This window comes from Pieris brassicae, chromosome 9 (genome assembly GCF_905147105.1).
Source record: "Pieris brassicae chromosome 9, ilPieBrab1.1, whole genome shotgun sequence".
NCBI classification, from domain to species: Eukaryota; Metazoa; Arthropoda; class Insecta; order Lepidoptera; family Pieridae; genus Pieris; species Pieris brassicae.
The window spans coordinates 222,382-241,040 of record NC_059673.1 but is presented as its reverse complement, the minus strand read 5'-3'; the positions used below and the strand labels follow the sequence as shown (position 1 = coordinate 241,040).

General features: G+C 34.0%; 3 protein-coding genes across 5 annotated transcripts in view; all 3 read right to left on the bottom strand.

Moving 5' to 3' along the window:
• Positions 1–706: 706 nt before the first annotated feature.
• On the bottom strand, positions 707–3,490 carry LOC123714627 (NF-X1-type zinc finger protein NFXL1). The gene has a single exon (XM_045668980.1). The coding sequence runs from the start codon at positions 3,271–3,273 to the stop codon at positions 790–792; it is 2,484 nt and encodes an 827-aa protein (XP_045524936.1). The 5' UTR covers positions 3,274–3,490; the 3' UTR covers positions 707–789.
• Positions 3,491–7,481: 3,991 nt separating this feature from the next.
• Positions 7,482–9,069, bottom strand: LOC123714726 (three-prime repair exonuclease 1-like). 2 transcript variants are annotated; one of them, XM_045669157.1, is made up of 2 exons: positions 8,683–9,069; positions 7,482–8,461 (listed from the first exon to the last, which is right to left on the bottom strand). In XM_045669157.1, the coding sequence occupies exon 2, from the start codon at positions 8,444–8,446 to the stop codon at positions 7,595–7,597; it is 852 nt and encodes a 283-aa protein (XP_045525113.1). In that variant the 5' UTR covers positions 8,447–8,461; positions 8,683–9,069; the 3' UTR covers positions 7,482–7,594. The 2 variants fall into 2 exon arrangements, with proteins under 2 accessions (XP_045525113.1, XP_045525114.1); XM_045669158.1 differs by having other exon boundaries at positions 8,765–9,069.
• Positions 9,070–9,823: 754 nt separating this feature from the next.
• Positions 9,824–18,659, bottom strand: part of LOC123714725 — a 42,970-nt gene continuing 34,134 nt past the window's right edge. For both annotated transcript variants that reach the window (XM_045669155.1, XM_045669156.1), the window contains exons 8-11: positions 14,824–14,961; positions 13,734–14,293; positions 12,388–12,491; positions 9,824–11,476 (exon numbers count right to left, since the gene is read on the bottom strand). In XM_045669155.1, the coding sequence (XP_045525111.1) occupies positions 10,941–11,476; positions 12,388–12,491; positions 13,734–14,293; positions 14,824–14,961 (1,338 nt within the window). In that variant the 3' untranslated portion in view covers positions 9,824–10,940. The remainder of the gene's footprint in view (positions 11,477–12,387; positions 12,492–13,733; positions 14,294–14,823; positions 14,962–18,659) is intronic.

Sequence of the window (18,659 nt, the reverse complement as noted above, 5' to 3'; positions counted from 1 at the left end):
AGTATAGCCAAAGGGATTTTATTTCAAGTTCATACATACTATAACGCGAAAAGAATTTTTCTGCAACCTAATATTACTTTTGAACACAATCTAAATTTTCGTACGTCTATAATAACGAAATCATCCCGTCTCATTCTAATCATATAATTAATGTCTAAAATAAAATCTCATTAAACCACGGTTGGAGATTTGTATGCTTAGTGGTGAGTTCGTATCACGAATATCGTCAGGAACCTACGCGTAGTTCCATCGTAAATAGGGCGGGGATTTTAACGGGTTGTTGTTGGAATATACCAAAAAGCACACTACTTTCAAATGTCACAGATGTGAGCTGACGAATATATATTTTAATATAGCGCTATACACACCAACACGATTCCGCCCTGCTATAAAATAGTTATCTTTGTTTGCCGTAAATAAAAAGGAGTATTTTGCAGATATAATCAAACTATTTCACTTTCTTTCTAGATTAGTAGTAATCACACGGATTTAGCAAAGAACTGTTTGGCCATAGACATTACAGACGAGACTATATTAGTAGTTTGTAAAAAAAAAACCTACCTACTTATTGTGGTACTTTATACCTAAATTAAATGTATATTTTTCATGTAGGTAACTAACTTACAACCATTAATAAAACACCTCTAAAATGTCCATTTATTGTATTTTAGAGTACGCAAAACAAAGATGTTCTCTCTTAATACTACCAAATATAAAAATACCGTATTTTGATATCTATACCGTTACAAGCGCCAATTTACAGTCATTGGATTTCTTTGTAAAAATAGATTACACCTCTGAAAAATTTATAGTATATAGAACTCCTGACAAAATTACAATTACAATAGTTACAATAGGAACCCAGTATTTTTGTAAAAAATTTCGATTGTCTTCATTGATAATCATTTTCTTTTCTCTGTGTTTTTTCTTGTTTCTGCTCAGTTTCCATTCATATTCTGCAAGTTCTTTGCGATTTCTTTCCTCTTCTAACTCTTTCAATCGCTTTTCTTCTTTTTCTTTCTCACATTTAACTGCCAACCTCTTAGCTTCACAAGTACTGTCACAGTCAACTTTAATTTCAGATGATCGAACCAAATTACAAGATGCTTCTTTCTTCAAATTACCACAAGAACAGTATATTTTCGTTTTTTTCACACAGATTTGATTCTCTCCACAGCTATCTTTGTGACAGTATTTTTTACACCTATGTCCACATGGTAAATTTTTAGGACATTGTTGCTTGCAGCTTAATGTGTCTTCATTTGCCGTACATAGCTCTTGACAACGTAAATATATATCTGTAACAGCACAAAAGCATTTAATTCGTTCTAATACCTCACATGATGGACAAGGTCCAGGATGACAAGCACGGTTAGGACATTTATGAGTACATTCTTCTGGTCTAGGCACAGAACACTCCCTATCACATTGTCTACATGAGGAAGGCACATTTGGGTAATTAGAATCAGGGCTATATAAGTGACATAGTAGTAAACACTTATGATTGGTACAATCCAGGTCTTTGTTGCAGTACCGCCCACAGCAGCGGCGTGATGCTAAGTGGCAGGGCTGCAGTTCAGAATCATGTTCTCCAAAACATATAACTGTTACAGGAGCTTCACAAGGTGGGCAATCCAAAGCTACAACTTTTGTCTTCGGAGGCTGAACTTCCCAAGGTGTTGCTGGCTTTTCAACTTGTTTAAATACAACATTAACATATTCATGACATAGGGCCTTGCATTTATGATCACATTTCTCGTAAGATTTGTTACACACCGCTTTACAAGGAGGACAGTCACCGAAATGGCAGAAATGTTTGTTTTCTTCAATATGTCCACACTTATATTTAATTTTACATTTTCTATTACATTTAGGGGGCTTTACATATTTTTCTCTGCCACATGGAACAGTGATAAAAGTTTCTTTACAACGGCACATAATTTTTGATTCCCTTGGACAAGGATAACAAGGACCATGATGACAAATTGTTGTGCATTTGTGACGGCCGCATTGCAATGGTTTATCACAAAGTTTTTCACAAGGAGGACAGTTACCACTACAACATTTACGAGCACAAACATGCTTTCCACAAGGTCTAATACCTCTACATTTGGTATCACATCTAAAGTCTTTACTACATGGTAATGATCGTTCATGTGTAGAGCAATGGCATTTCTTTTCAACCATCACTTGACATGGTGGACATGGTCCCTTGTGACATTTTTCGGGACAAGTATGTTCACAACATTCTTGCCTTTTTCCACAGGTACTAAGACATGTTTCTATAGAATCAGGACATTGTACATGCTGTTGAATGGCTCCACAAGGGCAAGTCCTGAGGCCAGAATTTGGGCAAGGGCCACAGGACCCAGAGTGACATGTATCCAAACAATTATGAAATCCACATGAATATTTTTTATTGCAAACTTTCGAACACTGCCAAATTAGATCAGTACATGGTCGTTTTGCTGTTTCTGAGCCACAGAGACAAAGCTGTAGACTTGTGTAATGACAAGGCAAGCAATCACCTTCATGACAAATGTTTTCACACTTATGAGACCTACAAGGAAGTAATTTACTACATATTTCACCACAAGACCATTTAGGTGCACTACATCTAACTCTTTTCTGTTCATTTCCACAGTAACATATTCCATTTACTGTTTGAGGGCACGGAGGGCATGGACCAGGATGACACAGTAATAGGCATTTATGTTTACAATTGTCACCAAATGAAATTTTTCGCCCACATATTTCTCCACAAGTATGAGGCACTAACCAAGGGTGGTATGGTGGATCATCAGTTTTTCCACAAAAACAACGATACTTGTGTGGAATTTCCTCTTTACTGTATGTTGTCCTACATTTGGGACAACACCACTCAATATTTTTTCGCTTGACAATGACAATTGGAGCTTGGATTTCTTCGGAACGTAAGTTTATGCTATCATTAGCCCATTTTTGAATACAAGATAGATGAAAGTAAGAATGGCAGTGGTCACATGTCCAGATAGCGTCGGCTCTTTTAATAGATCCAATGCAAATTAAACAAGTAACAGACCGACCGCTTAGAGCTTCTTCTAGAAGATTTCTTGTCCTGTTAGTCATGTGCGTATCACCACCGCCTCGCCAGTAACTCTGGAAAACACCCTCCAGAACACTAGGTTCATATGGCTCTTCATCTTCAGATGATGAAAGATCTTTTATTTCCTTTAAGTGCTTGTGTATATTTTGCTGCAGCTTTGCAGCAGCATCCCGGTATCTCCGTGCCATGATTTTATATGAAGTATCGGAAATTAAAACGAATAGAAGTTATTCGTTCTTTGATTGCGGAAGATTGCTTTTTCATTGGATTGCGGTTTAATCAGCACTGAGTTTACACAGATTCACGTAAATTGACACACGTCGCGGAATTAGAACTTTAATAAGGTGACGTTTTGATTAATCATCAAATTTATTACCATATTTAATAATCCAATTTATTAAATTATTTACGATTATAGATTGGGATTAAGCAGAGTATATATAAATTATGAATGGTCATCATTATCATAGATATAGATCCCCTTGAGTTAAACTTTATCCCGTACGTAGTCTGTGGTTACCATAGAGTACATTATATATAGAATGTAGAGTCAACACCTAACATTGTAGAGCTCACAACTGGTTGTTATTCTATACAAATTATATTCTATATGATATATTTTATTAATTACTGTTCCTTTCCATAAATTCGTATTTTGTATTACAGATAGATGGATAGATGGTGTAAATTAAACGCCCAGATACTTAATAAATTAATATAATTCAAAAAAGGATGTGAATTGTACAATGATCCTAGGTCAATGTGGCGAGACTTTAATGACAGTCTGGTCTTTAGGGACTCAGATAAAAATGATGATTGGCTTCCGCAATCTAAAAGAGCACGAACTTTGACCTTTTGATGATCAACTGGATTCGATACTTCAATGATAGCAGTAGATAATAACACCTGATATGTATTGTGATTAGAATAGTTAACGATAATTTCACTTTCATCTTGTTCATCAATGAGAGCGAGGTGGCTTGAGGAGGATGATGGGCGACGGAGCAGACTATGTGACACTTGCTTTCGGGGTGACCTTGTCTCAAACAATTAACACACAATTTATGCTTCGTCACGTCCATCATTCGCTCGTCAACCCCCTTCGCTTTAAATGTTGGACAATCATATATCCTATGACGCTCATTGCAAATAATACACATAAATGTAATATTTGGTTTCTTGCTATAATTATTGCTGGTACTCGCAAACGATTTTACGACATTATTTTGATTTTGACCTTGCCTTTGAATATTATTATTAGTAGCTATAGAACGCACAGGGGCACTGGTTACCTTTGATACGCTAGTAACGTCAGACCGATTATTACGATTCAATGACTCGAGCACATTAGCACGGTCTATACATTTATAAAATTGTTCGAGGGTAGGTACGTCGCCTTCCAAATTGTTGCGATATTCCTTCCATTTTAACAACGTATTGATATCTAACTTAGATGATAATATAAATATTATTAGTACATCCCATTTGTCAGTGGGTTGTCCTAGGCTTGTTAAGGCGCGCAAATTTTTGGTCAAGTGGTCAACCAAAAATCGTAGAGATCGCTCTGATTCCCGTGGAAGCTGTATAATATTAAATAATGATGTTAAATGATGATTAATCAATATTCTTTTGTTGTCGTATCTTTTGGAAGTCATCTTCCACGCTTCAGCATAATTGTTGGTTGACACCTTCAAATTTGAAATAATCCTAGCCGCGTTGCCTTACAAATAAGATACGAGGTAATAGAATTTATGGATGTCTGATCTTTTTTTTTTTTTTTTTTTTTTATAAAATAGGGGGCAAACGGGCAGGAGGCTCACCTGATGTTAAGTGATACCGCCGCCCATGGACACTCTCAATGCCAGAGGGCTCGCGAGTGCGTTGCCGGCCTTTTAAGAATTTGTACGCTCTTTTCTTCTGCGATCATTCTTATGTATCAGATTTTCAAAAGTAACCCGAAACTCCAACCAACGGAAATATGCACCATCAAATTTATTATATATATAATATAGCTATTTGAATTTGAGGGAGTTTCAAGCCTAATTCGTGGGGGTGATTAGGATCATCTATGCAACATGACGCGTTGTGACCCGAATTGTGCCTTTTTTCGCATTCAAATTTTTTGGACTTCGACTAAAGTTGGCCTTTGCTATATTCATAATTATATCATGCTCAATTTTATCGCGTTCCTCAATTTTAGCCGAAATATTTTTATAATTTAAAACCTCTATTTCACTCTGCAAATCATCAACCTTCATAGACAAAGCTTCAAATTTAGTGTTTTAAAACTCCGATAATTGAACGTTGTTTAGTTCTATTAAACAGGCAATGCTATTTAAATAATTATGAAATTTTGTAATTTGTCCCTTGGCGGACGTTCTTCTAGTGATTAAATCACGTAAACTTTGTTTATTCATTTCTTCTGTCATAAAATATAACACTCACTCACAAACAACAACAAAACAATATAATTTAAACTTCTTTTTTGGTACTCAGTTAACTATATGATTGATTATTTTTATCTAATTAGATTGATTCTCTTTATTTAAATAGCAATGCAATTCCTGCGTAATTAAATTGAAATTGCTCATGTTCCTCGTTCTGGTGGTACTTGGCGCTCAGGGAACTCGGCTGCGCACGTTCAACGGTTCGCTCCCGGCCGGTGCAGGAGCCGCGGCCGGCCAATGTAATCCAACGGGATAAGGATGTACTTGCAAACGGCAAACGGCGAACGGCGATGATAAATATTAGCCTGGAATATTCGGCAAATACGCTAAATATTGTATGTATAAACGAATACGAAACCAACGTTACTTCGTATAATAATTTAACTTTATATCAATTGAGTGACCTTTTATTGCTTAATATACTTCTGTACCACAAATAATGGTTCGGTGGCCGTCGATACACAATCTTATACTAGAATAATAAGTCTTGAGTACATACCTCGTTACAATATCTTCTTACCAGGAAGAAAGGCACAATATTATCAGCCGTAAGGATTTGGAAAAATTCTATTAGTTTGGGAACAAAGAGAGGTTAGACTGATGCTAATACCTTGCATCACGATAGTTCTCAAAAACGCACTAAACACACTATAGAATTCTAAATAAATAAATAAATAAATAGTGGACGTAACTATTATCTCTATCGTATCTATTATAATTATAATTAACAAAAAGTATATATATAAATAAAAAGGTGTCTAACGTAACCCGAGTAAATCTTAGCAATGTCTCAACTAATAAATGTGACGATCGGCCGAGAAAAAATATTTGGGATCACCCTCATCAAAAATTATTAAATTGAAATTATGTATTTCGAATAACTTCCATTGACCTATTTTACGGAATAGTGAACATACAATTGAATTCCTTTGTTCACTTTTTTATACTATATACGGGTAGGTAAAAAAGATGATGCAATTTTGCACTAAATAACAAATTTACGTGCGTGCACTGTAAAGCTTGTCTAAAAACACCTCATTTACACAAATGACGAACGATTTTGAATATTATTGTGTGAGTTATTAGGTTTTTTAGGAATTAGTTAAGGAAGGACACTCATCTTAGCGGACGAACTCGTAACTGCTCGATGTGAAACTTAAGCTGATTCACTGCTCGAACTTTCTTTGTTTTTCTGCTTTCCAATACAACCCGTGATTTTAAAAATATCCACTGCAAGGCTCCATCCACAGGAATGATTCCTTCCTTCCTCATCAAATACGCTCAAAAAGTATCATCAATAATATTGTTTCAACACGCCGGTATACACTGCTAACGGCGTAATATTATGGTATACTATTGATTCATACATTAATTCATTTCACCATTGTTTTGACATATAGTATGATGTTATAGAACTGCTGGACAAAGTCCTCCCCATTGATTCCAAAAAGAACGGCAATTAGGAATCATTTTACCCAATATGGGAATAATTTTTCCAACGTAGCAACACTATAAAGTTAATACTGTTTTTATGCGTCCTCGCTTTGGAGATGAAAATAAATGACACCTGACAATCAAAGATCCTAACATACCGCCACATTCAAAAGTTTAAAACTTGTGTACCTACTTACTTTTATTATCTTTTCGTTGGCTCTGCAACTTACACGCATATGTAAATTTTGTCCAACATTGAGTTTTTCATTAATTCAATCGGTGAACTGGTTTGTGTTTTCAATTTTTATAGTTATATTTATTTATAGCATGACAAGCTTCGTATATTCACTTATACTATATTATTATTCATTATTTATATAGTAATTCTTCATTTGAAGACTGATTTAAAAATATGCCATCTTAGATGTGTGTATAGGATATAATAAAACGGTCATAATTAAGTACTTACTTTATATTTTTTTACAAACATATACTTAATACAAAAATTCGCCCAGGATTAAGTCAGTACATATTTAAAATAATAAAAATATATGTTATATATATATAAAAGTATATATAATTATTAAATATTGTAAATATAAACTTAATACTTAACTTTAAATGAACCTTAACTACGTATTAGAGGCTTAACTTCACTAATTAATTTACAATTTTTATCAGCCCACGGTAAAAAGCTCTGTTTGGTTGTAGTAACACATTCTAATAACATAATACAGTCTGCTTCTGCTCTGTGTGAAGTTAGTGGCTCTTTTTTTAATAATCTCTTGTATAAAGCAGTTAATTGACAAGACACTTTCTCTGTTGTTCTTGGTTTATTCGCAGGACATTCATTAATAGATAATTTATCAATTTTTTCCCATATTTCAGTGCTTGTGTTAAGCTGTGGCCAATCATCATCATCATCATCAGTTAGTAAATCATCAACTTTTAAGGAAGTTGTAATATTTGTTTCTCGATTATGAATTGTTTTTATCGTAATATTTTTACTGGCGCTTGAAGGAACTCTACTACAAATATACATACTATCTTTTGCAATCTTTCTAAAACCTGTCAGTGAATCTAAGCAAAGTAGATGAGATGGCAAATCCTGGCCTGCCTCACAAAATTCAGCTCTAAGTACTTTAAAATCAAACCTGTTGCCATTATGAGCAACCAAACACACAGGCTGGTTGAGTTCTAACAGAAAAGTATTTATTGTTTGAATTTTATCTTTAAAAATAGGTTGATTTTTTAAATTGTTATTTGTTAAACCTGTGATCCTCGAAGCTTCTTTTTGAATTTTCCTTTCTGGGTTAAAAAGTAAAGACAATTTATTCATTAGAGGTAAACATTCACTTGTCTCAATGTCCTTTCGAGCTACCGCAATAAAGGTCAATTCTGTAATTTTAGTTCTATTCTTTTCAAATTGGGGAAGTCCTGTAGTTTCTATATCAAAAAACACAAATGTTTCTATCATCATTGTATCTTATTTTATCTGAAAGAGAATCCAAAATATTTCTAATAATTACTGAAATACAGTATGTATTTTTTATTTAAAATAACTTAAAAAGTTGTACATATATGTCACTTGGGTAAAATTATGTACTATTAATCTAATGATCTTAAGTAATTATCTAGGTTTCATGGGGTCCACTTATTATTATTCCCATTATATTGTTAGTTTTTAAAGAACACTAAACTTAAAAACATACCTACCTCAAGTGAAAAGCGCCCTGTCTTATTGAACAATATTATTAAATTTGTGTAATTATATAGTTATATTATTAAATGCACTCACATATAAATCCTGCAATCACGACTGTTTTAGCAATAATAATAATAATAATGTTTTATAATTGAATTTTTATTATTAGTGATGAGCTCAGAAACAGATAGAAGTCGAACTCTAATAGGTAGGTATCGTAAATCGTTATCACTATAGCGGTAGGGATATATGTACGTGTCAGAATTCAGAAAAGTCAAATTTCAGGAGACTATGATTTTTGTGCGAACTACTATTACCACTGTAAAAATCTGTATATGACCTTCGAATTAGATTCATGGTAAGATTGAATGCTGCCACTTACAACTAATTACGACATCTTTTCGTTAAGTATAATGACTTTTTGACAGTTTGAACTTTGAAGTATCTATCTCAGAACCATGCGCTGACTCATTGACTGACGTATGTGATTATTCATGTTTGGTTAATGGTTGGTGCTACCACCATCAATACGCTACAGCGAGCGTCGGCGTCATATTCTCGTCATTCTCGGATTGGGACGAGCTAATAACATTAGCTAATGACAAATTAAAAGCTGCAGAGCGGCAGAAAATAGTTACATTAGTGTAGAATCACCTACACCAGGGAAGGTGGAGTATTTTTCTTCGCACTTCGCTCAGTCCGAGCTAAGGTTCCAAGGGCCTTCAGACAAACATTCCATTAAAAAAAAAAGTATTCGTCTTTGTTTCAAAGTAAACAACATATCAACAACAACCAACTACTCTTGGTCCATGCAATTGTTTTGCAAAATCTAATAGTTATCGTTATAACGTGACGTAACTTTTTCTTTATATTATACAAGTAATTATACATATTTTACAAACGACGTGAGCTTTAACGAACTAAAATTATACCAGAATTTTAAAACTATCGTAAAGTTATATAAGAATACTGTGATCTGCAGTTAAATTTAAGTATCACGTTATACAATTGTTTCAATTTTATATTAATATTTTTTAACATTATCACATTTTATTTAGATTTGCAATTGATTTTCTAATTGTTACGAATTTTGGTTTAATTCTAATCAAATATTAGTTTGCGGGACATCGAAGCGGAAATGAAAAACTGTGATTAGATCATTACTTATAGTTTCTTTATTTTACAGTTTAAATCGTAACCTTCCTATAAACTTAATCACCCTTTACACTGTTTTGACTATAACACTGATCTTTCTGTCAGATTGTGTTTACGAATTTTAGCTCTATCCACCTCTACCATGAGCTTGACACAATATTAAATCGTAAAATTTGCCTTCGCCAAATATGTATTAAAAATGCACTGTTAAACAAAATTCTCTTGTGAGTAGTAGAGGGCTCCAGCTGGGTTACCCTATGACCGATATGCGACCTTATTACATCTGAAGCTGCACGCCACTGTCGTGAGTGCGGGTGAATTATCGGTAGACCAGGTGCGCAGTAATATTTTTCATACATATATTTGAAAAAGATATATTTTACGTTAGCGATTAAAATGATGTTTGACCTAGTTTTAGTATGAGCAGTGAAATATGACTGATCAAGTCTTTAAAAGAGGCTAAATCTTCAAATGCTTATACTAAAAAGTATTCTTTGAAGCAATAACTATCAGAGATCTAAAGCAAATGTATGCACGTTATATTAGTTTCAAGCTGTTTGTTATTTATAATTAAATGGTAACACTTTTCTTAATAATATAAACCACCTGACAAAAATATTTGTATAAAACCTCGTTTAACATTTTTGTCAGGCAGTATTAGACAAGAGCGCAAATGAAAATAAAATGTAAGTTTCAATAATTCAAGGTTTTTTATTTTAATTTGCGCTTACATTCACGAATGGCACTTTAGTAATCTGTATTATTAATAAATAATTTTATAACTTCAATTTGAAAAAGGCACGGCCATTCTTCATATGTATAAACGCTTGGTGTAAATAATAATAAGCCTTCTTAAATTCAGTTATATTGATATTATTGTTTATTACTTAACTTACAGATCCTAAGATTAATAAAATTTACCTTCCAAAATACAAATATATTCTGTAGTTGTATTCTGAGTTTTATGCGTTGTCGAAAATGTACTTATACAAGAATTGTAAAAGCATTTTATTAGATTGAAATTTTGTTTAAAATGTACTCAAGATTAATGCCTTAAACTTATATATATATTTATGGTATAACAACCTAATAAACAACAAGAGAATGACACAAGTTATCGTACACGGGTATTCTCTTGCTTTTTAGTTTTGGACAGTTTAAACCAGCCGGCTTTCTTATCTTTCGGTATGGAAGTCGATCGGGCGACTCGATTTCGATCGTTTAGACTCAAAATTTCACTCGATTGACTTCTTCCATTACTCTTACGGGGTATCGTACTTTGGGACGTTTGTGATTCGTTTCCACGCTTCGGCCTATAAAGTGTTGTACTCGAACTCGTCAGCCGATTATTCTGATTCGGACGACGGTTTAATGTCGTTTGACTGTAAGACTTTTTTTGTAAAGTTGCCGGCCTGTCCTCCGATAAATTTTTCGTTGACGCGTACTTTTTTGGTGTGGTTTCCTTTTTTTTCCTCGGCTTTTGGGCGTAATGTACGTCATATTGGTCGTTGTAGTGTTTCGGTGTCCATGGCGCAAATATGGAGAATGTTTTAGTAGAGTTTCGCACTTGAATGTTGGATGACATGACGGATGATACGTCATCACGGGATCGGTTGCGTGTGACTCTGCCAGGGTCGGGTATGTCACCAACTGGAATTTAAAAAGATCATTGTATAAGCTTTTTGGTACTTTCGGTAAAACTACTCTTTAAGGGGCTTTTAAGTCGCGGGTTCGACCTGCGGTCGTGCACTTTCTGTCTATATTCGCATTTAATCGCTCAAACATTAAAGGAAATTTCGAATTATTCTCGATTTTAACGGATTGAACAGTGCTTATTTGAAGCTGTAGTGTGCTGATCGGTATTTGAGAAGCATTGTTCTTCTCGAACCTAATTCGCTGATTGAAATAACATTTATTGTTTTTTATGTTATTTTGTATTGTATGCTTATTTTAGTTTGTAACACTTATGTTTTTTTTAATAATAACCCTCTACTCCCCTGCCATCGTGTCCAGGGACTTTTTCGCTCTCACAATTTTTTTCCAAAAAAACAAGATACATTTAATTAATTCCAAAACACTAGTTCGCGAATGGCGGATAAGCGTCGCGAAATACGCCTCGGCTACATCGGTAATAGCGATTAATATTTTTTTCGCAGAACCGTTCCAGGCACGGTCTGTGCGTTATTAACATGTCCTGCAGGCCGTCACGGTCTAAAGTCATCTGCATTTGTTGCTCCAGCTGAGATGAGATGCCGTAGATTTAGTACTATGTATATGTAGTAAACTTTAATAAATAAGTAGGGAAAAATTTTGAGGAAACCGGCTTGGCTTAGACCCAAAACAATGACGGCATATCTCATGCACAGGAGGCTGATCGCCTACATGCCTATTAGATGACAAATGATTATGAAACAGAACCACTGCTTTTGTTTAGTTGTTGATTACAGTATAAGTTTATACAAGTTATATTGTATTTCTTCTGGTTTCCCAAATGCCATTATTATTGACAGTTAAAAACATGAAACAAAACAGATAATAATCTTTTAAATTAGGAATGTTACCAGTAGTCGCGTGTAAGTAGACAACGCTACGCTGAGACTGATGACTGGAGTCTCCTTCAGTGCTGCTCTCGCCAGAGTTTGCTACTGGTGTTCGACGACGGTGCCTGAAAAAATATATTATGTTTAATAGCTATCTATAGAAGGATACAGTATATCGCTTGCCTCGGGGAACAAAGTCGTAAAGCACTATTAGGGCTGTTTTAATGTTTTCTCATTTTTTACTTCCTTGGGTTATGTACTAGAACTGTATTTTTTCAGAAAAGAATAATACAATGATGTCTTCATTCTACGGAAATTATTTTGTGCACAATATTAGTAATACTTGTTTAACTAATTTTACTTTCCTGAAATAGATAGCAGCAACCATAAAGATAGTTTTAGTTTAAATTCTACCAAATAATCGTAAAAGTTAATGCGACTGTTTAAAAACAAATAACGAGCGGATATACTATATCTCTTTTCACCAAGGTCATAATATTTCCGCGAAAATGTGTTAAAAATTATTATGTTCTAAACATTTGTCAAAGTGTAAAATAAAAATTATTGTAATGTACATATGGTTTTTTTAAATTGTTTATACTAAATGCCTTTTCTAAAGAAAAATATATATAATATATGATAGATATATATTATAAATAGTACGAGAATGCATGATTGAAGTTGATGCAGTAATAAAAAGGATACGTAGGTTAAGCTGGATTTATAAAACATTAGTTCAATCTGTTATCACCTACTGTATCACAGTGTGGGGTGGTTGTGCGAAAACCAAAGTTCTAGCACTTGAAAGAGCTCAGAGAGCAATTATAAAAATAATGTTACTAAAAAATAAAAGATTTCCAACTGAAGAGTTGTACAAGTCTTGTAAACTACTGACCATACGCCAGCTCTATATTCTCCGTTGTGTCCTTAGGAGACACGCAACCTCTCCACATAAAACAGACACACCTCAAAAAAGGACCCAACATAATATAATAAGCTACACAATTTGCAAGACAACCTTTGCACGTAAGCAATACAACAATCGCTCAACTTATCTCTATAATGGTTTAAATAAAACCCTTAGCTTTCATAATCTTACATACCATAAATGTAAAATAACTTTAAACCATTGGCTCGGTACACTTAACTACAACAAAACAGAAGCATTGTTAAATCATCTAATATATTTTTTCCTATCCATCTTTTCTTCCTTGTCACAGGTCTCTGACTTACTAGGGAGGCCTCTATCTGAATTGTATTGTACATATATCTGAACAAATAAAGAATTTTGAATTTTTTGAAGTTGGTTAAATGTTAGCTACTCCTAATATAGTATATATTCTATTTCTCTTATTTACAATACTTACTTAAGGTCTCTGTTTATATCGGGTTTCCCAGTCCTCAGCTCTGAAGAACTACCCCTTTCTTCCCTTCCTTGCCTCAGTAAATCTCCTTTACTTCCTTTCAGGGTCTTATTACTGCTGTGGCTCCGTGATCTATCATAAGGGCTGATAGGTGGCTTAGATGCCATTTTCCTACTAAACTGACTGTCCACTTCAGAGTTACTCATTTCTGAAATATTTTGTAGATTCCTCTTATAGTAATCCTTCGTTCTGGGTGACACGCTATCTCTAAGCTTTTCATCTCTTTGTAAATTAGAAAGAGAGTAGCTTTTGCTTGGAATTTCATGGTCCACTTCATCTTGGCCAGTGCTTGAATTTGAAATAGTCTTCCGTAGAGTTCCATGAGACTTGATCGGATGGCTCTTAGTTTTAGTAACAGTTTGTTTGACGTTTGCATCAGATTCTGGGTCAGTGTCACCAAAGAAACGTAGATTCTTCGCTGGAGAGTTTAGCGGTTTGCTTGATTTGGGATAGGAACGTCGTGGTAACTCATCCTCTGTTGTTATGATGCTCTCTTTCTCTACCTGAAATTATTACAAAAGTATGATGGCAAAGTTTAATGATCAAACTCAATTTACTGCTTGGATTTAATTATCTTTATTATGTATCTATTTCTAAGTAGCAGAATAGTAGACGTAATTCCTTATTTCATGGGAGGTTTTAAGAAAAAAGGTGTGTCTGGAGCACTGGGATATATTGTCGAAAGGGCTGCTAGTGTATCTGGGGTGTCAGGGACCACAACATCACTTGAGAAAAGAAGTCTTGCTGCCCTCTTTATATCGACATTGTTAATTTTTTGTTAAGCATTTTGATTGGTTTTAATTTTTTAGTTAGCGATTTATTATCATTGCAGTACGCTTGCAAGAAACAATCACGAAAAGTCAACTACTGTTTTCTGTGATGTAAAGTGATATATGATTGCAATAACGAAGCTATGTACATCCGGGCATCTGGTATTAGAAAAAAAGATCCTTTGTACCGGATAAATCTTCTTACGTGCGGCTTCTTTGTTCTTCTTTTGCTATAAATATAATTTTAATAAATTTTAAAGTACCTTAATATGTTTATCCCTTTTCTTGCCGAGGCGGTCGATTGACTTGAACCAGCTGGAGGACTGTGTTGGTTGTCGACGAGGAGGTGACGGTGTAGGACTGGGAGTGGCTAGACGTCTTCTCTCACGGTAACGCTCCGCCTGGAACCACGATAAAATCTTATGAATTGTCGTTCTACGGCTAAGTAATGCAACAAAACTATTATCACTGTTAATAAGGTAATAAGTATGTTTTTCCAAATTTATTGTGATATTCAAAATTATTCGTATCTATTTGATTATTCAACTAAAAAAACATCGCACAGAGTAAGTATAGCACTGCTTTTTTAACCAATACAGGTTTCGTCAAAAAAGCTATCAATCATCACATTTGATTTAACATCTCTTGATAAAAAGCATCATGTTACATAGACCTGAGTTCATTGCCTTCAAATTTCGTAAATTGATGTTTATTTTGAACCCAAGCAGAAATCTTTCATTACACTGTTTAAGTGATAAAATTGTCTAAAATCATATTTTAGACAATATAATAATAAATATGATTCTAGATTAATTTATCGGACCTATACGAAACATATGAATACTAGCCTTTATTCGAGTACTATGAGTTACATTAAGTTTATGTTTATATTATAACTAAGGCCTCCTCCAAATTCTTCTACTTGTCTCTAATTTTCGCCACTTTTTACCAATCTTTCCCCGCTATCCTTCACCCAGGTTACTCCTGGATCTACCCACTAGGCCATTCCAAGTAAGGCCTATCGGAACATAATCAATTTATTGATAGTTATATATGTGGATTTGAATCTATGGCATCCAAAGGTAATCACTGCATCGGCTAATAAATGTATACAAGCTAGGTGTACAATGGCTTTTTCGTAGAAGAGTATTTTTTATTACCCTATATGACAAAACAAACGGAGAATACTTTCAAAAATAATAGTTGAGAGGTCAATGGACTATAGACAGTGACCATCAATCACGTCTTTCACACGATGTTTCATTAAAATAGTTTTTTTCCTCTAAATGGAATTCGTCTGCAAAAAACGGTTCTCTTCAACAGCTACTGCGCGTAATCTCTACAGAGGAAGTAATTTTGAATTACATTTAAATCTGTGTTAGCCTAGCTTGTTGTTATTGCGCCAATTTTTTTTATGTATAATAAATATTTTGACACTTTTAAAAACATTTAAAAAGTCCGTATTGCTATCTCAAAAATCGTCCTATGTCAGGTAAAAAAAGTTAATAGATTAATCAATAGTAATCAATAAAAAGATGCATCTCTATACCATTAGGGTTTATGGGAAATCTAGTTGAAAAAATGACAAAAATATGCTACTAATCTATATAAGATCATGAACTCCATAATAGACAACACAATGAAAGGGACCACCCGGGGAAATAAGAGCGGGCAGGCCAAAAAGAAGATGGGCTGATGATTTGATAGAAATAGCAGGAAAAGACTGGCAGACTATTAGTTAGAGATACCTGGAAAGGGTTGGAGGAGACCTTTACCCAAGAAGGGTCCATACTGACAACAGTTGATAATAATATCAAAATCGTTTTGACTAAGTCATGTATACTTTAAAGATTCGCTAAATTCTTGAAGAGCGCGATTTTGACGAAAAATATATTCTGGAAGATGCTTAGCGAATAGAAATGACCAACCAGAATTGGATGAAGGAAGACGAAATATGGCGTGCTCCGCTTCAGCGTGAATAAACATTGGTCAGATACAATTTTATTATATGTACAGCTTTGAGCCGGAACGAGTTGACGTTCACGACACAAGGCCGCGAGCCATATGGTGCGTGAATCGGCGTAAATAGATTTTACTTGGGTCTTTAGCTCTTTTGCTTTTATCATAAATAAAAGAACTCATTCATAAACAACATTGTTAAATAATTTGATTCCTTAGACGGCACAAACATGTAAGTAACTATTTAATAGTATATAACAACATAATAATAATTAATCAAGAATTGCTTTTTAATTTGGTTTATGAAGGTTAAAAGAGTATTAAGACTTGAATCCTTATTGAGTAGGAACAACGCTTTAAACCAATTTATGAAATATGTTATGTTGAATAAGTTACTAAATGCCCCGTATATTGTCAATTTCGCTTATCTTATTCTTACTGAATCAAAACGAATATCAATTCGATTAAAACATGGAATATATCTTTCGATGTCATCGGATATTTCTTTTTGTCGATTATATTTTCGACAACACTTTACGATCTTAATCCTGACCATATTGAGTTATGGCGTAGCGGGATAAGACGCAGTTTATGACGCAAATGAAATAAAACATTTTTATCAGTGCCTAATAATATTACCCTTTCGAGTCTTAGTTTGTAGTTTTCCTTGATTATTTGTATGTTAACAAGAAGGTAAGCTGTGTCTGGTACATGGGTTTGTTTATTGCGCGCATAGACAGCCAATAGAGCACATCCCAGCTTAAGTGCTACGGATATTGAGAGAACTACATCGATATTGCATACAAAAACGTCGGATATCGGTATTTCATGAAAATTTTCGAAAAAAAAAACAACGAAACGATCATATTGGTCAACAAAAGTCCCATGGGCCATGTGTTGGGGCTAGTGCTAGATTTTTCTTGTTCTTTCTTTCTTATTGTAAGTTTGAGATTACGGGCAAGGGAGATCAATTGCTCTAACACTAGACTAACTATGTTGTTGGATACAAGTTTATAAATTTACAATAATACTGTTTCCATTGCGGTTTTGATGCGCCAGTTTTAAGTATAATTGTAAATGGAATCATTATTCAGTGAAAATATTGTATAAATACGCTGTGGTGATCCTGGTGTTGAACTGGTTTAGGTTTTGTGTAATAGTTTGGGCGTATGGTTTTTGTTTGCCTTTAATATTTAGTCGAAATTAAGACAATCGTTGACCCCAGAACTGGTGCTTTCTTCGCTCAAATAATAAGGTCCGCAATACAACTGGGAAAGGCATGCATAAATGCTACACTGCCATAGGGACCACAAATAATTAATCATATCATTCAATTATGGAGCAATTTTTGAGCATATAGAAGTCTACCCTACCTAAAAGAAAAATACAGAATTAAGAAAAAAATTACGTCGCAGTCACGTTACGTGATTAAAAAGGAATAAGTACAATATTTTATTAAATTTAATTGAAAAATAAATAGACGAACAATGATCACCGCAAAACCTATCGTGTTATGTTTAAGATAAGAAAATAAAGCAATTAGGTTCAGAATGAATGTGTTTAACAAAGGATTATGGATCAAGAAATCTGACCTGCTATATTTAGTTCGCTAGGTGCAGTCTGAGTCATGCGTTTGCGCAATGTTTATTTCCAGCCTAGATGTTTGTTAGATCTAAATTTTACTGTTAAGTGAAAATATCTTGACAGGTGCACGAATTTGAATTTGAATTAATTTCAGATTTACAATGTATTAAAGGTATTTCTTAACTTTGCTGCTTGCTAATTTGATTTATCCTTTACCATATCCTTAGAATAATATATGCATAGATAGTAGAATAACAAAGGTTCCGAAAAGTATGTTAACTAAAGATTAGTTCTAGTCAAAAAATATGGAATGTTTCCAGGTAAGGTGTTATGATAATCAGTGTAGTCACTTTTAAAATTTAGAGCTAAGATATTTTCGTTTGTACGAAAATAGGAACTACAGTTCTTCGAATTACGGTTAAAGCAAAACAAATATTAGTAGGAAAATTGTGACAAATAATAACCGGTTCAAATCCTGATGAAGGATATGCAAATTCGGCCCAGGACCAGTTATATCCATTAAGTATTCTTTACTTTGTACGCTTCATTTTATTTA